The following is a 24,215-nucleotide window of genomic DNA, read 5'->3' as shown; positions in this document are numbered from 1 at the left end:
AGTACTCAATAGTTGCAAATGTAAAACTTTTTGTGTTCTCATGAGTTCTGTAGTAGTAAGGATACATTGTTCTTGTTTCATTTAAAGCTTTCATCCTGAACTTACTGGTCATAGTATTAATTTTAAAAGTTGGTTATGATATAAAATACATCAGTTTTAATTAGTTTCCTTCTGCAAACAAACTTCTTCACCTCCAAAGTGACTAAAGATACTCTTCTGCATTCTCAGAGCTGTGAAGGAGATACTCAGTTACAGTTCCTTCTTTTTTTTTTTTTTTTTTTAAAATTAAATGTACTTGAGCTAATGTACTTGAAGTGTTTGAATGAAATCTTTGTGCTTTTGTAATCATTGTGTTGCAGCTGTAATACTGTTTCTTGTTTGGTCTTTCTCCTTACCAATGCCTTTCCCACTCGCACCCTCTAGATTATTTACAGAGGTGAAAAGCTGACTGTAACACTTCCTTTTGATGCAGATATTGATGAATGCAGAACACAGAACGGCGGCTGTAACCAGCTCTGCCTCAACAAGCTAGGCAGCTACCGTTGCTCATGCTACAGTGGTTACACTCTTAAAGACAGCAAAACATGTGAAGGTAAGCTTTGCTGGGCCTCTCAGTTTGCTTCAGCAGATGCTTAGTGACTTGTGACTGTATTTCAGAGAGCAGCTCTGGTCTTCTCCCTAGCCCAGCAGAGACATGCTGGTAGCTCCTGTTAGCTGCACTCTGCTGGGGTTGTGCTGGGTGCTCCAGCCAGCGCTACGTGCCTGGGCTTGTCAGTGGTCACACCATGCTGCTCTCCAATATCATAACACAGGCATGATTCACAGAGCGTTTGTGGCTTGGATTGTGCTAAATTGGTTTAGCTGCTCAGTCCTCATATCCTGACATTGAGAGGAGGAAGGCCTGGCCAGGTGTGTTGTTATGATTCTTTCCAGTCTCACGGTGTCGTAGTATATGAGCCATTTGTTTTTCTTTTGTGTGTTTCTTATTTTATTTTTCTAAATTTGGCTATGTGCAGCAGCTAAGGATTCAGATAGGTACAGATGGATAAATTCACTGCAACTGAGTATTAATAGCTGTAGAAGGGCCCTAGTGAAGGTTGGCAGCTATTTTGCTTAGCAGCTGAGAACAGAAAGTGAGGATCTGAAGTATCTGATTGAAACAGCAGAATGAATTGACATAACCAAAACTTAAGCAACTGAGATTTTAAAAGTGTTAAGAAACTGTATGCTGAGACACAGACTCATTAATGATCACAGGTGGCTGCTAAAGTTAAGTGTATCATCTCATGAAAAAACAGGCAAGTCTGTGTATATACCTCTTACAGATGGATGTGATGACATATTTCTAAACAGTTTGCATAACTGATCTGAACAACATATTAACGCTACCAGCAAAAAGACAAAGAGCAGGATTTTATTTCTGTGTCACTTCCACTGTAAAAATTGATGGCTGTATGGATTATTTGGTATCCCATAAAGGATAAAGCAAGCAGCTTAAAGGGAGCAGCCACTTAGAAGAGCCAACTTCACTTTTGAATTGTCCTCTGGTGCCAGTTGGCATGGACAGGTGGATGGCGAGTGGGCTCACAATTCCGTTTGTTTTCTTATGTACATATATTTGTCTAATACCCTAGTACTGTCTATTAGAGCACTGTGAACATAGCGTATGGGCAGTCTGTAGCTTCAATGTGTGACCCTCTGGTTGCTGAGGTTACTGTCAGCTGTGGTTAATGCTAGCTGAGATTTATCATTACATTTCAATTTTCTTTACGTTTATTACTGTCATTATGTTCACACACTAAAAAGTTAGGTTTTGTCTGTTTATTTGTAGGCTAGGCTACAGAGCATACTAGACAGACTACCATCGGCCAGTTCACTCAAAAGAGGGAATATCACGAAGTGTTACATGTAATTGTAGCTTTAACATGTACTAGAAAGCAAAAGTAAATATTAGACTCTCAGTATACTGCAAATGTTTTGTCAACACCAGGATTTTGCTGGGTGTTAGTTAACATGTTAGAAAAACACTTGTTTGTTTTTATGGACCTGCCTTCATGATGAAACCTCACAACGTCTGAGAGATGTGACTTGTTCTCTGTGACAAATAGGGCTGCTTCAATTCCCCTTTACAACAGATTTAGATCTTAGTTTTGTGAATGCATGAAAAATTATTGTTTGCCTGTCTGAGGAAGGAGAACAGGAATCTGTGATGCTCCACAGGCTGTGTGTTCCTTCTGTGTTTTGGTAAAATTCATACTGCTGTTCCTCAGTTCCTGCTTGCTGCTTTTTTAACCCAGTTTCAGCCCTCTGAATGGAGTGGGTGTTTTGGGTTTTGTTGGTTTTTGGTTTGGAGTTTTGTTCTACAGTTTTTCTCTTGGCTCACTTTGCATTTTTTTTTTCCAATAGTGGTTAATAGCTTAAAGAAAGACAAACCAACTGGTTTTGAAAGCCTGAAGTCACGTTGTATAGCTAGCTAACCCTAAAGGTAGATTCTTAAAGATATTGGGTTTTCAGTTACCAAAATAATATAGAGATCTCTTGACCCTGAGCCCACTCCAGTGTACAAACAGTGAAGTGATTTATCCTCATCTGAATTCATGTTGTTTAATTGCTTGTTTTGCAGACATAGATGAATGTGCAGCATCAGCAGACATCTGTGGAGAAGCTCACTGTAAAAATTTAATAAGCTCATACGAATGTCTTTGTGATGCAGGCTACAAGTACGATGATGTGAGAAAGACTTGCCAGGGTAAGCTCATGAAATAACATCATGTTAAGATGTATTACATGATTTAAAGCTATAAACCCCCGGAAATATAATTTCAGGCTTCAGTAAAAGTTTTGGGTTGTTTTTTTTTAATCTTGCTTACACACTGGACTTCTGTTCCCTTTCCCTAGTTGTGAGTGAGTTTGCAGTTTGCAGTCATCTTTGAGTTCATCGAGTTTGCAGTCATCTTTGATGACTTGAATCAAGCTGTACAAGCCAGAGTACTGAGATTTCTTGAATTTATGATAAGCACAAGATCTGGTGGAAGCTCAGAAGCATCTGTGCATGTTGCTGTCTCTCTTTGTAGGACAAGAAAAGTTACAGAGCAGTAGCTGTTGTTCTTTCAAAACCTGTCTTGTGGTATTACTCTGAACTAGGAGCTTAATATGCATTGGAACCATGCACAGTTCTGCTGGCTACACTGCCTGCAAGCTTTCTCAACGGAGTAAGTTTTGAAAGTATTCCAAAACTAGCATTGTTCCCTGCCTTTTTTCTAAGTTACCATAATGACTTGAATCACACACCAACCAGCCCTACTGGGGTCTAAGTATTTATCCCTGCCCGAAGAGATCCCTGGGGGCCATTGCAATTTGTTTTCCTGCATTTGTTTGTGAAGCGGATAAAAACAAGCCAAAGGGAAAAAAAGTAATGAATGAGAAACTCAGCTTTTACTTGTCTGTTGAGGATCCAGCTGCTGAGTAGCAATGAAGGAAGCAGTCCGTGAGTTGAACCTGAGTTGAAGGAGCAGGAGCCAGTCAGCACAGGCGTAGCAGAAGGGGCCTGAAGGGAGGAAGTCTTGTCTAGAAGTTAAAGCCCAGGGCTCTGCACCAGCAGACAAGGAGTTGAGCTCTGCTTCCAGCCTTCCCACTGACTTGCTGTGTATCTTTGGGCAGCTGGAATCTGTCTGTGAAAACAGATTTGTGCAGATGCTAATTCTAACTCTTCCCTCCTGTAAAGATGTGGCACAGGGTAAGTACTGGCTACGGAGCACTTGGGCACGCTCAAATGAAAGGTGCTACAAAACAGCACTGATAACATTTTTTTTTTTTTTTGCCCCAGATGACTCATGTTTAAACAAACTCAACTGCTGTTTTCTCCTCTTCTTTGCTGGTTTTGTGTAGATATAAATGAATGTGAAGAAAAGCTCTGTGAACAGACCTGTGTCAACTCGCCAGGGAGTTATACCTGTCATTGCGATGGCAGAGGGGGAGTAAAACTTTCCCGGGACATGAATACGTGTGAGGTATGTTAGTCTTCATTGCCATAACTGCAGAACGGGCCTTTATTTTACATTGCAATTAAGAATAGCTTATGAAGCTCTGGACCAAAGCTGTTTGAGCTGAGTAACCAGCAGGAGGGAATCATATTGGCAAAGTCATGTGAGCTGGAGACGGTAGCTCTCCTGAAAAAAAACTTTCACCTGAAAGTCTCTCTTCTCAGGCTCCTCCTGTCCCCATTCCAAAAAGAGCATGCCAGTGATAGCCCTGCCAGCCCTCTGTTTGGCTATAAGTTACCTCTGGCTGCACAAGCTTTTATGAGTCAGACGCAGTAGGATGGTGCAAAGGTCTCAGGGCGTATGGTGCAAGTTATGGACCAGCACTTGTGCTTGACACTTTTGTCTTCCAGGCATTTGAGGTGAATGGGGTTCAGTGGCACAGGCTGCCTCTGTGGAAACCAGCCACCAGCAAATTCTTAGCATATCTTTTGTTGTAGGCACGATGCTGCAGTAGAAAACCTTATGCTGTACATTATGGGTATGATTTCATTCTGCAAAAGGAAATCATTCCTACAAGGCAGATAGGAGGGAGGAGGGAAGGAAAGAAGAAATGTTCTCAGTACCAGAACAACTGTATTTTGAGAGTATGAACATTAAAGAGCTCTAACCTACTGTATATATAGCAACTACATGAGAAAGGAAGAGGAGGCATACTCTCCGATTCTCTTTCTGCTGTGTGAGGAGAATAAGCACTCAAAAATGTGTTTTGATTATAGAACATAATCCCATGTGTGCCTTTTGCTGTTGGAAAAAGTATTAAATCCTTGTACCTGGGGAGGATGTTCAGCGGCACTCCTGTTATCAGGCTGCGCTTCAAAAGGAAACAACTGACGAGGTGAGGACAATTTAGAATGACAGTCGAATGCACTGTCAGGCTTTAATGCATGCAATGGAGTTAGGTCATTACAATAACAATTATTCCTATGATCATTGTTATTTGTTTGGATTATGGAGTCCTGTAAGGCGAAATGTTATCCAAACCAGTAATTAAGAAAGGCAGCCTTGACCGCAGAGCTCCTAGGGTAATTACTGAAGTACAATAGTGTATTCTTTATTCTTGATGCTATTTTAAAACCCATCTTCACAGCTTAAGTCTTTCAGGAGTGCATTAAAAGCTAGTATGTTTTAACAGAGCTTTATAACTGCTAGAATTGATGCTATCTGTATGGAAAGTACTCTGTGGTTTTTGAACTCTGCATAACTAATTTATTTCTTGGCACCTGTGCGGTCAGACTTGTGGCCGAGTTCGACTTTAGAACCTTTGATCCTGAAGGTATCCTTTTCTTTGCTGGAGGCCATCAAGACAGCACATGGGTAGTCTTGGCTCTGCGCAAAGGACGGCTAGAGCTGCAGCTGAAATACAACGGAATAGGCCGCGTGACCAGCAGCGGACCGCTTATCAACCATGGCATGTGGCAAATGGTGAGTCCAGACCACTGCTGAGATCGTACCCTTCCTTGGCTTGTTCCTGATGGGCTCTGTCAAGTGCAGCTAGACTTTTGTGTGTTTTGAGAAGATGCTTTTCCAACCTATCTATCCATTCGATGCAAGCCGGTACCTTATACATTCTAAGGTGAGAATGCGATAGTTTTCCTAACAAATTGAATGATACTTTATGTCCATTGTAAACTAGATTACATCACTAATTTGCACAACCAGAGCAGACACAGTGCCTTTGAGATGCAGGAGTGCTAAGCTGACTTCATGTCAGTTTGAGAAGATGTCCTCTGGTTGAGGGCTAGAAGGGAGTAAGAGGGAAGGAACTCTGTAGCTGTTTTAAGGAAGTTTCCAAAGGTGTTTGGTGTATGGGGGGTGTGTGTGGTTGCTTTTGTTTATTTGTTTGTTTGGTCACAGGGCTCAGACAACCTGAGCCCTTGACAAATCTCTTATGCTACACTGTCCTTTTTTTAAAGTCTTCAGGCTTGTTTATATACAAAATAGACCATTTCCCTTGTAATGGTATTGGGGTCTATTAGAACCTCTCTGTTTACTACTAACATAATCCCAGCAATCTCACAAAACAATGCACTGCATCTTGGAGCTTGTAAGGATTCTTATTCTTGACACTCTCGCAGAACATCTCCTGGCGATTCTGGAAGCATCATGGGTGTTACCATTTGTGACAGGATAATGAAAAGCATCCTGTAGTATGATCTACAGTAGATTAGCAATTTATATATGCCTTCTTACTTCTGCCTTTGCCTCTCCTTTCATATTTTTTTTACTTAATGAGATCTTTTGACTTTTAAGTTGATGTGTCTCTTGGGGAGTGGGTGGGAAGTTCTCAGCTAACTCACATATGAGACAAATAGAGATACTGGTAACTGAATAGTTTTCTGTTGTAAATTTTTTAGTATAAAAAATTCAGAATTATACATTAAAGAAAAAAGCAAGGTGGGAAAAAACTTTATTTCTAATGAATAAATAAAGAAGTCCTTGAGTGCATTTGCTGTCAACTACTGACATTTGGTAATGTTTCCAGCAGATGAGGTGATGTTTAATTCAGTTCCTTTACTGTCAGTGAAACATTTCATTTTAAGTATGGACTCGTGTGTACTTTTCAACCTCACCTTCTGTGAAGCACAACCCCAACAACTTTCAGAGGTCACAATCCAGACTGACATGCAGTTTGGGAGCTTTAGTCTGGACTTCAGTACGCACAGGATCAAGCCCTTAGTTTTGGTTAGACCTAGAACAGCAGAGTTTGGATACTTGGGAAAACTTTATAGGGGTTGTGAGAAAATAATAATTTTACTAATTAACTTTCAGCAGATGAAAAAACAATGGCTATTTAAAAGCAAAACATGAGAAAAAGCACCAGCGGTGTATGTCTTTTGGTCTCTTGAGCAAAAGCTGCATACTTTTATGGAAATATGAAGACATTTTCAAAACTTCAGGCAAATATTTCTACCTAGGTTATTTTCTCTGATGTTGATCCCTCCTAATCTATTTTTAAATGATCATTCCCAGCATTGAAAACACAAACAAGTAAGCCTCAGGAAAAACTACTAATGTAGTTATTTGTGTCTAATTCAGATGGATGAAGTGGCACGTATGAACTGATGATAGTAGAGAACACGCTCACCTTCTGTTTGTTTTGCCTTTCCAAAAAAAGTAATCATTTTGTCTTATTTTCAATGTTTAGTTTAGTACTGCTCTGAGGACAGTATGGTTAGCAAAAATAATAACTCACCTGCACTGTTAAATGTCAGAACTGAAGGTTAAGCAATTGCAAGCAGGTTTGTATTTGGCTTTAACCCTGCAGCTGCCTGTAGTCCTGTCCCTTTTCAGTGCTGTCCGCTTGCTTTTCAGCAGAGAGTGGACGGGCTGGCTGTGCGCTCCGAGCTAACCAGGGCGTGAATCCAGAACACAAGGCTGACTGCCCTTATGGCTAACCATATGGGAACCCTTAGCTACGAGAACTGCCTGCCTGAATGTCCCCGAGCGCACTGTGGCAGGCGGCAGCTAGCTTCTCCTTGCAACAAGAGGAGGGAGTTAGAGCAGTCTGCTAACTACCAAAATGCTTCCCGTTTTGGTTTGTAGGTGATGGTGGTGCACCAGCAATTAAGCTTTGAATATAAAGAACTGCAGCTCAAACTGCCAGAGGGCAGCGTGAAGTAGGCAGAATGTAATTTCCTAAACTGGAATTTGTTAAGAGCTTTCACGGGGATTAACCCCTTCTCCTGTGGAAGTTTCCACTGATTTGGGTTTGTTTATATCAATGATCAGAAGCAGCTAAGAACTCAGACTAATTTTTTAAATTTCGGTATTATTCCTTTCTATGCAATCTAATAAAATTTTAGAAGGCCCTGACTGTTGGTGGCCCTGCAAGTTGCAGGATTTCTCCACAGAGGAAGCACAGCATGGGCATTGCTGCAGCCGGCTTTTCGCCATTCCTGTTTTCTCTGTGGCTGGCAGCGATCTCTGCTAGGAGCAGGGAGATGGTCTGTGCCAGCACTTTGTGGTGCTCCATACCCCCGTGCATTAGGGCAGTGGTGACTGCGACACCGAGCAGAGGCATCTGAGTGAGTTTTTGGCTAGCTAGCCAGTGGAGCTAAGCCAGTTGGGCTGTGGCTGCCAGGACCTGTGGGCTTATGTTCCCACCCACTGAGTGGACTTTACAGCCTGCCAATGCCCAAAAAAGCCTGTTTGAGACTGGCTTGTGTGTCTCTACGGAATGCAGTCAGGAGGTGTAGATGCCACTTTAAACAAGCAAGCTTCAGACAAGTAAATTCATGTCCTGTAGGATAGAGCACAGAGCAACACACCAGGTGTAAACAGTGTTTTAGCAATGTAAGCCAGACTGTTCTGGAATCCACAGGAGAAGAAAAAAGTTTGATAGTCTGTGAACAATCTTTTCAACTGTCAAATTCACTTAACCTTCATTACTGAAGACTGCAATCCAAAGGGAGTATCCAGGTATAAACCTGCTCAACCCTATCATCCTGTATGTTACAGCCACAGGGTGAGAGCTCAGTGTGGCTGATGGAAACAATTTTGGGGCAGCTACTCTCAAAATGCAAAGAGAAAAATGCTCATGACCTGGCCTACTAGCAGGGAGAGACAAGAATAAATCTAAACAGCTGCTGAAATAGATATTTGATTCTATACAGCGGCTCACTGATGGAGGCAGCATCTGGGTGTCCCAGGGAACAGAGCTGTACGGATGAAGAGTGGGTAGGTGGGGTATCTGTCATGGGGTGGGAAGAAGGAGTGCTGTGTTGAAGATAATGAAATAGAGGAGGTGCGCTCCTTTCTCCTCTGGGGGAAGAAAGGTGGTGTCTTCTGCTACAGCCACAGAACGCCCCGTTGGTAGCAGGACCCAGGTCCCAAGGCAGCAGAATCCATGCTGCTGTTCAGCAGCCTGCTGCGTGTCACCTTTGTGCTCTGCCTCCTCCTCTCCCTCTGCAGGGAGTGCTTCTCTGTGCAGCCTGGTCATAATTAAAATTATGAAAATTTTTTGAAATTGCAGTGGTGATAGAATCTTCTTAGAAGTAGCTCTTCAGAGAACTGGAGGTAAAACTTGCAGGGATCTTTTGAGAGAAAAATTAGTGCCTATTACACATTTTTACTACCCTCTCAAAAATTATTATCTTCTGTTGTTCTTTTTTCAGGGGTCAGTATTCAAAGGCTGTGGCTGGAAGGCTTCTGCATTATCTTTCACTGGTCCAACAAAAGACATCTTACCTGTCTTTCCAGCTTTTCCTTTCACATGCAGCTGCAATAGGAAGTTTCTCATTAATAACTCGTTATTGCATTTATGTTTTGCGTAGAGCAACCTACAAATGTCATGTAGTTAATCCACTTGTATGTTTGTGTAGCTGTTTTGAAGTAGCTGGGCTGTCTTCACCATTAGGTCAACTCCAGGTTGCTTTGTAGGGTAAAGATTTACATATCAAGGTGGAATGTAATTTAAAAGGCAGACAAAGAGGCTTAGGCACAGAAAATATTTCTCCATCATGGGGATTTCACTGGTGGTGTCTGTCCTTTAGTTGAGGGTGCAGACATTAAGTTCTTTTTATACTGAATTATTCTATTTGCAATTTTACTTTTTCAGATCTCTGTTGAAGAACTAGAAAGAAGTTTGGTTATAAAGGTCAACAGGGATGCAGTTATGAAAATAGCTGTCTCGGGGGATCTGTTTACTCTAGACAAAGGACTGTATCAGCTGAATTTGACAGTAGGAGGCATTCCTTTCAAAACAAAGGACCTTGTTCTACCGGTAAGTATAGCATCATCGCTCATGTTGTTTTGCATGCCTGAAGGGCTTGATTTCATCTTCTCTTGGGGTAATGTAGGTCCTTCCTGAGAGCAGTTCAACCTGCCCTGAAACAGGTGGAATTATCACCTCCTGGATACAGCTTTCTCTCCATTGACTGTAGAGGGAGCCTAAGCCAGTAGCAAAGGTGAGACTCCTGATTTTTTGATTGATAAGTTTGGGTGAGATATATCCCACCCTCGGCCTGCAGAATTAAGACACAGCAAAACTGGAGGACATGACAAAATTAACAGTGGTCATGCTGGCCCTGGGGGTCAGTGGGCACACTGCTGTGTAAGGGTACTGTTGTGCCCACTAAGTCTGGAAACAATGTTGGGGGCACTTTTTGTGTTGTGACCGAAGTTTTTGCTTCACTTATATTCTATCACAGTTTTGCTGCTTGTGTTTGCTGTTTCAGTTTAGTAAGACCCAAGGAAAAACAGAAGCTTATTTTTCTTTATTTCCTCCTAATTCAAGTAGATAGGGCATATGAATAAAAGTTTAAGCCTTTAAGGTGCTCTTTGGGTGAGATTGGATGATTGCTGTGTTTCTGAAATAGCTGCTGCTCAGGCTATTTCAAATGTCCACCACACACAGAGTTGGCACCTTGAAACCCAAATTGGCATCTCTTTATTTCTAAATGAGGTGACAAGCTTGCGGCTCTGTGACTGGGAGTGCAGCTGCTGAGAAAGGCTCCTGTTCCTCACAAGAAGTCATTCAGGGCCACTGCTTGTCTGAAACATTAAGCTCGGGGTGTGGTCTGAATATAGGATTGAGAGCCAAAAACTCCTGAGGTTTTTATCCTGGCTCAGACACTTAATTCTCTCTCTGCTTCAGTTAATGGGAGCTAATGGTGCTGATTTAGACACTTTGCAAGGAGCCTTCTCTTTACGTACTGTCTCGCATTTTAGTGCTGACATTTGGTACAGGATAACGTAACTAGAAGCTGGAAGGAACAAGGTGTGCACAGAGCGGCGTGCCTGTCTTGTGGCTCGGGCAACCCTCCCTTAAGCCAGCACCCAACAACTTATACCATCATCAGGTCCAACATCTTGTGCGTCATGAAGGCTGTTTGCAGTGACACAAAGGACTGGGTTTTTTAACTTCAAGTTAGTCTCCAGCATTCACAATGCAGAATTACGGAAGTCACATAGCTTTGGCTACAGAGCTTTAGAAGTAAATCGCACTAATGATGTGCAGCATGTAGAGGAGCTAACAGAATCAATACAACCAAATTAGTGCCCTTCTGTCCTGTGGAGACAAGCTGAGCTCAGGGGAGTTTCCTGGGGAATACTGACCACTTGCTTGGGGTTGCCACGTCTTGGCTTGCATGCGCATAACACGTCAAAATGATTTCTCCTAATTAGTATCATAATCTAACTCAGTATTCGTCTGCATCCAAAATCAGCTATTTTCACCGAACAGTAGTTTGAGGCATGAGATACTGCCTTGTCTTCCTAGATGAACCCTCGGCTGGATGGTTGCATGCGGGCATGGAACTGGCTGAATGGGGAGGACACCACTATCCAAGAGACCATAAAGATGAATGAAAAGATGCAGTGCTTTTCTGTAGCAGGAAGAGGGTCTTTCTATCCTGGTCGAGGTTTTGCTGTGTTTAATCTTACTTACAGTAAGTACTTTATATTCTTTATTTCTGACCTGTTGTCCCACCATTAACGATACATGGTTAATAAACAGTTTAAAACTTAGATGTGTGCCAGACTGTGTTGATTGATGCAGAAAAGACTGGCAGCTGTGAATGGAGAGGGAATAGCTAAACTTGTGGTTCATAGCGAAGGAAGGCCTATGTATGATGGTTAGAATCAGTACGAATATGCCCAGCACGGATTAGGTTTTCTCTGTGTAGCTCCAGTAATGCATTTCACACCCAGGCTGGTTCCAGCTCATCCTCAGCTTCACATCTCTCTGTCAGCAGTGTAGGTGGTTCCAGCCCTAGCCACTGTTTTTCTGCTAAATAGGGAAAGCTGCAAGCCGTAGTGCTATATCTTGAGTTTATGATGAACAGAAGATCAATATTGTCTGTAGCAAAATGTCAAAGATTGGATTCACTTTTAATCATTGGGTGGTATTATTTACACTTGGGACAAACACACTAAGCATATCCCTGATACAAGCTGAATGAAATTGGCCTAGATGCAGTAATAACAAGTTTCAAACCAAACTTGGCCATACTAACGTAGCACTCAGAAAGGCACCTTTTCTTTGTTCTAGATTATTCTGTTTGTTTATATGTGTGATCAACTGTCAGTATTTTTAAACACATACAAATGCCAACCATCTATTTTAGTTTGGTGTGTAAGTCCTCCTCTGCAGAAGCCTTCTGTGCATCATTATGTGGATTTTTATGCTGTGCCATTGTAAATTAGGGAGTATCAGGTGTCTGTCGTCTCGCTTACCGCATGGATTCAAAAAGCTGCAAAGTAGAGACAAGGCAGCATCTGAAGTGCAGATGACAGTACTCAGCAGAGATGAGGCCTCAGCACCTGCTTTTTTTTTTTCCCTACAAACAATAATCCTTTTTTTTTTTTTTTCTTTGCTTTGCAATGGTAAGCTTTATAAAGAACTTACTATGCATTTCTTTTTCTGTAGTGCAACCTTCTTCTGGAAATGAAACCAAGACAAGTTGGGAAATAGAATTAAATGCTGCAATTCAACCAGCAACAGATACTGGTGTGCTGTTTGCTCTAGTTACAGAAGAAGCATCTGTCCCTTTTTCACTATCTCTGATTGACTATCACTCCACAAAGAAACTGAAACAACAGGTACAGACTTAAGTGTTTTTCTAGAGAAGGTTCTTTGCTATTCCCTGGGAACTGAAAGTCATTTTCAAAAATCAGTTGTCAGGTCTGCTGCCTGCCTGCTTATTTTCCCCCACTGGTTCAGAACACAGTCTGAGACTGAGGTGCTTGGCTGACACTGAAGTTCTGCCTCTTAAGGGTACATGTCAGATGCTACTAGGGATCTTTTTGCAAATGTGGTCTAGGTAAAAGATGGAACTGATCTCTTGAATACAGGCATATTTTGTTATGTTTTTCTGGCACAGAAGCTGGTTAATGCCATAAGCAAACAATTTCCATTCTCTGGAGCTCATCAGTAAGAGTCCCAAAGTAGTCAAGAGACAGGCTTTACGTGTCGCTCCAGGTGCTGTGAAAGGCCAGTTATGATGGAGGGCAGAAGCTCCTGATTTAATGGTATTCATAGTAAAGGGCTAGATTCTGGCATTACATGAGTGTAAATCAGGAATTATTTCACTAAAACCCATGAGCCAACTTTTCATTTATAGCACATCAGCTCTAGTCTATTTGGTTCCAGTGCAATATAACAACCTCTGTAAGACCCACTAAGAATTCTCTCCAAGAAGACAGTGGTTATGACTGACAATTAGTTCCACTGGTTCATTGATTTTTCATCTATGTAAATGAGCTCAGAACACAACCAACCATAGTAACTTAGACTAATTCTCTGGTGGCTCTGCAAAATCTTTGTAAACAAGGCCACAGTGGGGTCATCCTGGTCTTGGTTAAGCGTGGCTAGATATATATCTGCTCTACTGCCTCTTTTCTTCTTTCCCCTGCTATCCAGTTTATCATTGTGGCCTTGGAGAACACAGTTGTGTCCAGACTGGCAATAAATCTCTGCGATAGGAAGGAACACTCTGTGGACATCCTCCTCAAGAAAGATCACTTATCCCTGAGGGTAGATGGCATAGCAGGAGAGAGTGAACTAAGCATCTCTGAGTTAGAGGACAGTCTGTCCATCTTGGAGAGCTCTTTGCAGTCATCGGTGAAGACGTACGTGGGAGGACTGCCAGGTGAGCATCCAGTTTTGCAGCATGGACTACAGACTCCCAACTCACCTTGCTGAGCTGGCAGTTGGGAAATCTGTCTCTGTTCATTTGAGCTGGGAGCCTCCTTCTCTGTTTCTGCTTGAGCGGGCTTTGTCTGCCATGCAGGCACATGATCTTAACAGATGTCAGGGTGCGCTTGACAATTATTTTTTTTTTTCTTGAATGATTGTGTCCTTCTGAGGACAGCTGGAAGCAAAAATAGAAAGAGGAGGTTTTGCTTGGTCAGCAATAGGAATGATTTATCTGAAGGATAGCTGTAAGCAGGGTCATTATCTTAAACCTTGTAAAATCCATAGGAGCTGGACCACAGGCTCCTGTAGTGCTTCATTAACGTAATGAACGTGTGTGAGCACTCCTTGAGGGGAATACCAGGGCCTCACATTGTTTTGACTGAAGGTTGGGAAGCCCAGTGTGGTGATTCTCCCTGGCTGATGTTCTCTTTGAACTGATCACAGCACTACAGAATTAACAGATTTCTTCCCAGCAGAGGGTATGTAGGGCACAGCCAAGGGGCTACCGCCGGTTATAGTTTTGCTGGCTTTTCAGCAACAACAGGGCTTCTTGTGGGAGGTCAGTTTGCTCCTCTGTTCCGAACCTGGAAGATCAAACTTTCATCTGAATCATGAATTTTGGACAAGTTTGGGGATTTGTTTCTTGTTCTGGCTCAACTGGTTTATCAGTCCCTACCGCTGAGTAATGCAGTTAAGGAAACACTTATGTCTCTGATGCACAGAAGTACATCCTAATTTGTTGCCAGCAGCTAAGCAAAATCTTGCCCTTGCTTGCCCAAGCAAGGGAGAGGCAGCAATGTTGGCCTCTTGGTAGGGGCTGAAGCAGTGCCCTGTGTGCTGGGACACATGGCGTGATTGTTCCCACCAGGAAAAAGAGTTTACGGAGTATTTATGCCGATGATGTAAATGGCTCCCAGTCACACCTAAAAGGGGGAGGCCACACACCCTGGGACGTTCACACATTGGCAGGAACAAGGCTGAATCCCCAAATGTGGCATTTTCCAGTGTCAGATTGAATTGGCTGAGCTGGCCATTGCACAAGCAAGAGAGGTCACCTACTTTCTTGCAAGTAGCTCTCAAACACACAGCAGAGACTTTCACAGCTCAGAAAACAATCCCATTCTGTCACTGTCCTGAGTTCTCTATGGTTCACTTGGACTAACCGTGCTGGGTGAAGCACAGTTTTTAATTAGCCAGAACTAAGTGTGAGATATCATAGCTATGGCTGTTTAGACCCAGCTGGCTTCTGTAGGTTTAGCTACTTTCCCCCTTTGATCTGTTCAGCTCAGCAATGGGAATTTCTGCCTGGGGTCTGCTTTTGCCATTGAGAAGTACCCAGCACTTGCATCGAGAAACCTTGTCATTTGCCAAACGAATAAACATTTCAGCACTTTGGTTGGATTCATCACTCTGGGTTAAATAACTATACCAAATGGTCAGATCTAAGTGAGTTTGGCTCATTCAAATTTTGAAAACATTACGTCGTTTTTGGTTTTTCCCTGCTTCCATACCCTGTGGAAAAAACAAAGTATAGTGGTCACACTTAATGTCTTTATTCCATTTGCCACAAATAAAGAAAGAATTCTGTGTCAAAATATGTACTATGTCCCACCCTAAGTACAGCTAGTATTGCAGATGTGGAAGAAATATTATTTAGAGTTTCAAGAGAGAAGAGGGAACATATAGGCATTTGCTACCATTTCTATGGTATTTTCAGTTCTGGTAAATCCGAAATTATGTAATTTGTATGAAGCATAGGTGTTTTTCCAGGCAATGTGTATACCACCAGGTGAAGGAGCATTTAAACAAGTCTTCTGAGTCTTTACAGGACCACACTTCAGACAGATCCATTTCTAGTCATAACATAAAATTAAATATTTGACCTGATTTGCAATTATAACACAAAGAAAATTTTTTTTTTTAATTATTTTTGGTAGTATCTTACAAATCCATCTGAAAGCCCACACTGTCTTTCAGTCAGCCCTGTGGCACATGTAACAGCGATCTGCATGACTCCTTAGACGAGTTTTAAAGCCATTAAGCCAACACTTCATCATCTTCTGGGTCAAAATTTAGTTTACATTTATGTGAAGTGCTACAATACAGATGCCCCCTTCTCTTAAGCAGACTTCACAGATAAAATCTGGTAAATGGGGAGGAGTAGGAAATAGCTAAAGTGATTAGATTAAGCAACTAGCAAGCAATGGTACTTTTCAGCCAGGAAGCTGAAAAATTTATAGTATCTCTTTGTGGCTTACAGATCCCACACAAATGTTCTTTCTGTCACTCAGTCCTAGAGTCTGAACTGTGTTTGATCACATCAGCTTCAAATTTGGCCTCACGTGTCTCCAGGCAGAACCCTTTAAATTGCATATAATCTCAGGTCAACAGGACAACCTATTGTTCAAGTTGTCCTTGCTTCAGTGTAAAGATAAGGGGTTTACTTAGCTACCTGCATTACTGTGAAGTTAAATAATCTTTGAGACGTTCATTGCTTTCCATTGCACAACCAGCCTGATTGGGTTGGCTTTGGGTTGTAAATAAACTAATAACCTTTGGGGAAGGGTAGAGGACACAGTTCAGGTAAATTTTCATGTTACTATGTTACCGTCTGGGGTTTTTTTGTTCGTTTAAGTTCAGTGTGTATATGATGTTACAGAAGTTAGTAATAAGGTTGATTAATTTCCTCTAGTCTGTTGGGTGGTACTCAGTGTCTTCTTCCTTGCTATTTGTTTTCTGCCTCTGGTAAACTGATTAAAATGATGTCACCAGTGGATCTCCATAGAAAAAATCAGTTGCATTAGCGTTACCAGCTCAACTGATGCATTCCCACACCTTTCTGATAAATGCCAGCAACCTTCTTGTGCTGATAGATAGCATAATCACAGTAAAGATGAGTCTGGCAAGTGGTAGAGGCTGCATATAGGAGGAGCCTTCCTGTCGTGAAGTTCTTCCTATAATCTTGTGGCAGATATTTTGAAAGGAGAGAGGGAAAGCTTTAGAGGAAGGTATAACAACTCCATTAACGACAAAGTAGAGGGTCCAAAGATGGAGATGGGGAAAGCATTGAGACGGAAAGCAGCGTGAACACAGTGTGCAACTGGAGTGAAGCCTTGCTGCTGTGCAGCACATAGTTTTATCAGGACTGGAGGCTTTGCAGAGACACAGAGCAGCTGAGGAAGGGTTCAGCCTGGGAGAAGGGCTTTGGGGCACGAGAGCAGATGGCGTTTTCCCCGCGTCTGGAATCGTGCTCTTGCCTTCTGGTGAGAGGCGCGGGGGGGAGGTAGAAATCCCAGAGTGAAGAGGAGAGCTTGAATTCATTGACGTGATAGCCATCTGAGCATAGGTAGGGCAGGTATTTATTCAAAACGAGCCATCAGAGATGTTTGTCTCCCCTTTCACACAGACGTTCCTGTCACTTCCACTCCGGTCACCGCGTCCTACCACGGCTGCATGACCGTCAAGCTGAGCAGCAAGGCACTGGACTTAGACGAGGCTCTCTACAAGCACAGTGACATCACCTCACATTCCTGTCCTCCAGTCGAGGCGGGTCAGTAGGTACCACTGCAATGCAAAAGTTTTATACTCCAAAACTTTCAATGCTTTTCTTTTTTTTTTTAAAGATATAAATTATTCAGACCTACCGCACTGCGTGTATAGTTTCTCTTAAACACTGAAGTTACGTAGGAGCTACTGATCCTTATGTCAGATTGATTATTGAAATACTCCTTTGCTTTGAGGTTTAAAGGTTGTAATATATTTGTAAATAGTTCAGAAGACTAATATTAAATAAGCCAGAAGTACAGAATATACCAGAAGTGAATGTTATCTTCAGACTGTAAGAGACAGTTTTATCTGTAATGTGGAAAACCTGGTAATATATGAGCATGGACTGGAAGAAAAAATAATAATTCTGTATTATTTTTTATTACCAAACACTGCTTTCTGATTTGCAAAATATGAGAGAATAAAATATTTACATACAAGTTTTTAATTTACCTGTACTGAGATTATTCTGTATTCTGTTATTTGGAGATAATGACTCAGGCTATGCCCGATGTGGAGATTACACTAGTGGGGTTTTTTTTGGTTGGTTGGGTTGGGTTTTTTGTTTGGAGGTGGGGGGGTTTACGTGCTTATGTCAGTATTACGTATCTTCTGGACTGGAGAGCAAATGGTTGCTGCTATTCTTACTGCTAGAGTTTCTCTTTCTGGTACCACAGATAGAAGACTCAGTTGTGACCTTTAGAAAAACTCGGTCAACAGAAAACAGAAAACAAAGTTGGGTCAGCAGGAAACAATTAGAAGAAAAGACTCAATAAGTTGAAAGCCATATGGCTTTCGTGTCAATAACTGCTGAAGCAAATGATGAGGTGTCAAGAATTGGGGAATATTATCTGGCGATGATATCTTTTTGCTGCTTAATTTTTACGTTGGCTCATTCACTGCGAGCTTAGTGGGAGCAGAGCGGCTTGAGACCGTGAGATTTAGCCAGGCCAAATTGCAGTGTGGTGAGAATATGCGTGGGGGTTTACTCAGGAGAGGTTGTAGAGCCATAAAATGCATTCAACTTTTAAGCTGTCCTTGTGAAGTTGGGGTGGGCTTTGCCTAGCCTGCTTTGAGTCACTTAAATCTTGGTTTATTTGGTCCTTGTCTTGCGTCAGATTAATGAACTGGCAAAGATAGGTATATGCTGTGGTGCAAATCTGAATACTGGGTGGCTAAAGTTACCCCATGCTTCCAAGAGTTAATGTGGAAAAGGTCTAATTCTACAAGGTCTTTTATAAGTTGTTCCTGGTCATTCTACACCATGTTTTGCCTAATCAAATACAGAGATGACAGATTAGCCTAATAATCCACCTGTGTGACAACATCTGTCACCAAACTGTGGAGATATAATGGTCCCAGAGGAGAGGATGGAAGAGGGGGAAGACTATCCCAAACATATTTCCTGGTAAGGATCCCTGCTTTATTTAGCAGAGAAATGGAAGTTACTCTACTAGCCATTAGATAGCATGACATCGTAGCTCCGTATCGTGACCAAATCAGTCGGCAGTAATGCAGTAGGGCAGAAAAGACCAGAGCTTTATCACTTTCAACCAACGTACTCATTTACACTTACAGAAGGACCTGTCAAAAGACTCTTACACTCAGGTGTGACCAGATGCAAGTTTGAAAGGATAGTTGCTCAACAGGAATACCTTACTGGCAGAGTGTGCCTGGGTAGAACCCAGAAGTAGTTCTATGGTTTTGCTTTTTTTATTGAGCAAGGGAAACCATGTTATTCCCGAGAGTGCTTTCTGTTAGAGTTGATGACTCTGGATCAACTTGTGTGATGGAGAACCCAAGAAACATCAGGTTAGCATCTCCAGTGAGAGCCGGGAATCCTGAAGATACTGTGGTTAATGGCACTTCCACACTGCAGTCAGTGGTTTATATTTCTGTGTGTTTTTCATGGATATTTTAGTCCTTTACCAAAACACATCTCACATCTTTTCAACTTGGAGTAGCTCTAATGAAAACAGTACAAACTTGGAAGACACCTATTTTTTAAACCAAGTAGATGAAGCAAACCCTGTTTTACTTTGTTCTTTTCAAAGGAAGCATGTTAGCAAAATAGTCTTATATGTCTGACATTTTTGTATAATTTCTGTGGTAGATCCCAAAAAACTACCATGTGGCATAAATGAATCACAAACATGTCTGACCTTTGTGTTAATGTAAGTGGTGCTCTTTATGAGGCCAGAATTATTTTGGATCCTGGAAATGTGAATCCTATGGTACAGTATGGTACTCTCCAGTTTCAGACTTAATATTACGTGTATAAGATTTTAATTCCATTTTCTAAACCAATCTAATTCAGAGCAAAAATTTCTCCAGGACTTTGCATATGTGTGCATGTATGTGAAGATATTTTGCATAGACCACGATGCACCCTGACCCAAAGTGTGGTTTAGAAGAGAAAGCCAGAATTTGTAAGTCTGGAGAATGACAGAAAAGGGGGGTTCTTTTGTGTCAAGCTGGATTGTTTTTAATACCCTACAGCAGTACCACGCTAGAGGAAGAGGAAGCTGCTTCTATATACCACTGAAAAGAGGAAAGAAGTGATAAGCATTCCTCCGCTCCTCCTCAGTCACTGTGCTTCAACCCAAGAGAAACATTGATTTTGTTTTTGCTCTGTTAGCAGTCCAGGTGCTCAACTCAAAAGGCAGCAAGTCTGTTCTGGGCTTTGAAACCCCAAAAGGAACGCAGGTGGGTCCCCTGGTAGTATTCATAGCAAGTAAAAAGAAGTAAATGTGTAGTCCCACTTATGTCGTGATCAGGGCGATTGTGCTCTTCACAGCATGCATTTGCACAAGAACTAAGCATTCTGGATGCGTTAAATTTTTAAAAGAACAGTAATGGTCTCCTCTCCAATTTCTGTTTCTCTCAACCAGGTTCATATGCTCACCTCACTTAAGGCACCTTGTCACTGATGTTAACAGCACTGGCCTAAAACTTTGCATCTCAGAAAAACCTTCTTAATTGAACAAAATATGGCTTTTACAGTCCATATAAATTAACCTCTGATCTTATGTGTATTAGTACTGAATCTGCTTTTTATACATAGAGGTACAACACATGAATTGACAGAAATTTCTTGAAAGGTGGAAAGTATTATGTAAAAGGATGATCATTCTTTGTTCTATTTTCAACTGGTCTGATGGTGTCACTTCCTTTCAAAGGAAACTGTCAAGTACGCTGGTTTTGTTTATTTAGGGTTTTTTTTAATATTTTCATAATATGAAGCAGCTGCTTAAAAAGTTAATGAGAAATACCTTCCTTTCTCTGCTTTGCTCTTTGGCCTTTCAGGAAATTTCTATAGCTTCACGGCTGTCTGGACCGTAAGATCTATAGAGCAAGCAGCACCACTGCCCTTCCTGCAGGAGCAAAATGCAGTGAAGGGATGCTGTGGTCTGATGGGTTTTTATGCTGGTGTAGCCGCTCCTGCTCCGAAATACGGCAGCCGTGTGCTAAGATGGATGGATCCCAGCTAATGTGATGCACAGCGAGGGCGCAGGGTGCACACAACGGGGACAAGACTTTGTTCCTCTCAGTGGCACTGCAACAGGTATTGCTGCTTAGCCTTGTCAACGTATTTTTGTCTCTATACAATAGGAGAAAATTTTAAAACAATATGAAGGAATTCTGACTCTTCATCCATTCTCTTTCAGTCATTGTAAAATGCCTGGATCAGGTCTTGATCAGTTTAAATAACTGGAGTTTAACACAGAATGGTTTTGGTTGCGGTCCTCTTTTGACTAGAAAGGAATTAATTGGAACACTAAAGTGCAGCTTAAAATACCTGGCTGGAAATTGCACCTTTAGCACACTGACATGACATTTTACTTTGCAGACTAGACTGGCACAAAGTTCTGATAAAATAGTCCCAAGAAAATTAACCTTTCTGTTGGAAACTTGAAAGAGGGAACTATTCCTCTGTTCTTTTGTTTTCCTGTCCTTACAAATACACACAGCCTTAGGTACAGTATAAATATACACAGTCAATTTTATTGTAAAATAATCGCCACACTTTTATTGGTACAACACTTTCACCAAAAAGGGTTATTAAATAAATGCTACAAGCAAACAAACACCTGCTCTCTTCCTACCCAGAATATTGACCCGGAGAGCTCCCAACTACCCACTCAGACAACACAGACTAGAACCCCTCTACACTGATTTATGAAAGCAGAACACGTATCCGGAGTGTTTTCTTCATTTCTCCTCTTGAAGAAAATTCATTCTGCAGTGTACTGAGAAGGAAACATCTCATGCTTATGGTAGCCAGAAAGCAACACTGCATTTGACTGCAGGCAAACTGGGTGGTGACTGGTCACCCCCCAGTGACGTGCCTGCCCTTCCATTTCCAGGGTTCTGCTCTGCTCACAGTGAGATGCGAGTAAAAGCAGAGTGGCCGTAACGCACCCTGCGGTGGGTTCTTTGGGAAGTCTAGTGCCTGCACAGCACAGTTTCCAGAGGTTTCTTAAAAAACAAAATAAAAGCCTACCAGCTCCCTAAAATCAATTCTTTCTTCTATGGTGCATATGGTGGAGGCTTTTCTCCAGGCAAGAAGTAAGTCGGTGTATAGACGGCTGGAGCATTGGGGGGAAGACCATAGCTGGAGCTGGACTGAGATGGAGGCTGAGTTTCTTCTGATAAAGAAATGTCAGTAGATGATGTTCCTGGAAAATTGCTGGCAGGCTGTATAGAGACAAAGAAAAATACCTTCTTCAGTAAAGGATTACAACCCGATTTGCAGCCCTGCGTTAAGTGTTATATAAAAGTCCCATGATTAAATTTCCCATGCATTGCAGCACAACACTCACTTTAGTTTTAAAGCACCTGCCTAAGTATAGCAATGATGGCGTCTAGTGAAACAAGACAGATTCCATCTGTAACCCAAGTCACTTCTAACAGACATTGCGCTTACAGCTAGGCAATGGAGCAGAACAGGAATTTCTGCAGGAAAAGATGCTCTCGCTTCCTGGGTGACGCACTGCACCTGACTGGCTGATTAGGTTAAGTGTAGCTGCTTGCTTCCAGGCATCACTGTGAAATTTAAATTATCCCAGGTATAATTAATCTCATTTATAATACTTGCATAAATTCAAGGTCTTATTCCTGTGCTAAATGCAGACTCCTCCTAAGAGAAAATTTTATAGGTAGGCATGTGTCTCCCTGTAGGTCTTTCACTTTGGCTGTCTCAGCTATAAAGGGGCCTTGGCTGAAAGAGGCACGAAAAATAGATAGAGCTTAGGAAGCAGCCCATGTTCAGGAACAAGCAGAGTTTGTTAAAACAAAAGAATACATGTAGGGACTAATGTTCTGGATAAAATCCTACCACTGCTTTAAACCAAGTTTTGTCATTGATTTCAAGAGGGTCGGGATTTCACTCCTCCCCTCATATGCCAGTCCATGGGCTTCACCAGAAGAGTTGTGCTCAGCTCCCCGCAGGTTCAGGCCTAAAGTGCCTGAATTTAAAAAAAAAAACAAAACAAAAAGTAGTAATCATGAATCTTTTTCAAGGCAAATGAAAAATCCGGGCAAGTAAGTGCTGCTCCCTGCTGCTAAAAAAATTTATATAGTGACCATCTAGAAGACCAGTACCAGGGCTGGCACTTGGACAGTGGCATCTCAGAGCTGCCCAGGGCTGGCAGACCCCTGCCTACGGGGCCTGGCTTCTCCGTGGGGCTCCGGGTGAGCAGGGGCCGCTGCTGTGGGTCAGACCCCCGTGGCGAGGAGAACGTTGTCCTGCCTTTGTACAACAGGGTGACACAGAATGGGGACGTCCTGGCAGGAAGGTCGGTGATGCCCTTTAACTCTGCAGGAGGCAGTGCAGGTACACCGACAGACCTGCTAGCTAGCTCAGCTCCAAACGTAGTTACTGTGCTTTTGGGTGGTTTGAGGAGGTTTTTTATTTATTTTGGAGTTGTTGCTTCCCTCCCCCCTCAAACTGCAGCCACTGTTTCCATCTGTCTGCCTGGAATTGCTTCTGTAACGCGTTCTCCTCTGGCAGGAATGACTGGCACAACCTTTACTGCTGTCATCACCACCAGTCCCTGCACAGCTAATCATTTACCTGACCAGTTGGCGGGCCTGTTCCCCAGACTAGTTGTGACTGAACTGTACCAGTAAGGGATGAGCAATTTTGTTAGCACACGCCACAGTAAACAAAAGAAATGCTGGTTACATCCTTGTCAAAAATGCATTCCTGTTACCACCCTTTCTTGTTTGCATTTGGATGACATCTGCTTGTGGACAAGGAAGCATGAGGTGAACTGAGGAGCGTTTACCCCCCAGCTCAGGTTGTGGTTTTCTTAAAGACTGTTTGCCCCTCCAGCAAGCAGTTATTCAGTGAGAGACTGGATTCAGCAGAAGATTAGGAATGAATGTGCTCAGTGGTGGGAGCCACAGCTGAACGTGGGTTCACAGTCTTTGAGCTAACGGAGCTCCGGTCCAGGCAAGTGGGGGCAGCGCTTAGGCTAGGCGTGTTGCATGCCAGACTAAGCCAAGGTGGGATATGTTCCCAGGAGGAGGAACTACTGCTGTGGATTTCCTCTGGTTAAGGTGAGGGTTCAAACTAGAGTTATTAGTTGGTAATTGATTGCTAACTGCTTTACTTCATTAGGTGGCATCGAGTCACTTTTTTTCTTCCCTAACTCTTAGCTGAAGGTTTTGCTCCTTTTGTTGTATGGAACCGGCACGTGTGACCCTGCCCCAGCTGGGGGCAGGTACAGGACGACGTGAAATGCAGGGGCTTAGGGACAGTGTTTAGCCAAACCTTCGGTGAGCCAAAGGGGACGCTGAGAAGTGTGTCTCGGGGCCTTTATGTGGATCTTGGTCTATGTGGAAGCAAAAACGTTATGCCTTTTGAGATGCCCAAGGGCACCCTCTGCCAGCTGCTCCAGAAGTGTGTGTGACTCTCGTGTAGACCTTGGCCCACATCAACCAGCTGTATCTTTAGGCAACTGAACTGCACCCCTAGGACACAG

The 24,215-nt window shown here is 42.4% G+C and overlaps 2 protein-coding genes across 2 annotated transcripts in view; one reads left to right on the top strand and one right to left on the bottom strand.

The window, feature by feature from the left end:
- GAS6 (growth arrest-specific 6) overlaps positions 1 to 17,672 on the top strand; it is a 41,300-nt gene extending 23,628 nt beyond the window's left edge. Inside the window, exons 6-15 of the mRNA XM_010575797.1 lie at positions 473 to 592; positions 2,624 to 2,749; positions 3,889 to 4,010; positions 4,760 to 4,878; positions 5,276 to 5,465; positions 9,601 to 9,765; positions 11,263 to 11,431; positions 12,412 to 12,584; positions 13,405 to 13,633; positions 17,087 to 17,672. Coding sequence (XP_010574099.1) covers positions 473 to 592; positions 2,624 to 2,749; positions 3,889 to 4,010; positions 4,760 to 4,878; positions 5,276 to 5,465; positions 9,601 to 9,765; positions 11,263 to 11,431; positions 12,412 to 12,584; positions 13,405 to 13,633; positions 17,087 to 17,238 — 1,565 coding nt within the window. The 3' untranslated portion in view covers positions 17,239 to 17,672. The remainder of the gene's footprint in view (positions 1 to 472; positions 593 to 2,623; positions 2,750 to 3,888; positions 4,011 to 4,759; positions 4,879 to 5,275; positions 5,466 to 9,600; positions 9,766 to 11,262; positions 11,432 to 12,411; positions 12,585 to 13,404; positions 13,634 to 17,086) is intronic.
- Positions 17,673 to 21,370: 3,698 nt separating this feature from the next.
- TMEM255B (transmembrane protein 255B) overlaps positions 21,371 to 24,215 on the bottom strand; it is a 71,645-nt gene continuing 68,800 nt past the window's right edge. The window contains exon 9 of the mRNA XM_010575796.1: positions 21,371 to 21,924. Within this exon, the coding sequence (XP_010574098.1) occupies positions 21,757 to 21,924 (168 nt within the window). The 3' untranslated portion in view covers positions 21,371 to 21,756. The remainder of the gene's footprint in view (positions 21,925 to 24,215) is intronic.

Source organism: Haliaeetus leucocephalus, unplaced genomic scaffold (assembly GCF_000737465.1).
Source record: "Haliaeetus leucocephalus isolate CR32 unplaced genomic scaffold, Haliaeetus_leucocephalus-4.0 Scaffold495, whole genome shotgun sequence".
NCBI classification, from domain to species: Eukaryota; Metazoa; Chordata; class Aves; order Accipitriformes; family Accipitridae; genus Haliaeetus; species Haliaeetus leucocephalus.
Note: the sequence above shows the minus strand (reverse complement) of the source record. Positions and strands in the feature narration are given on the sequence as shown.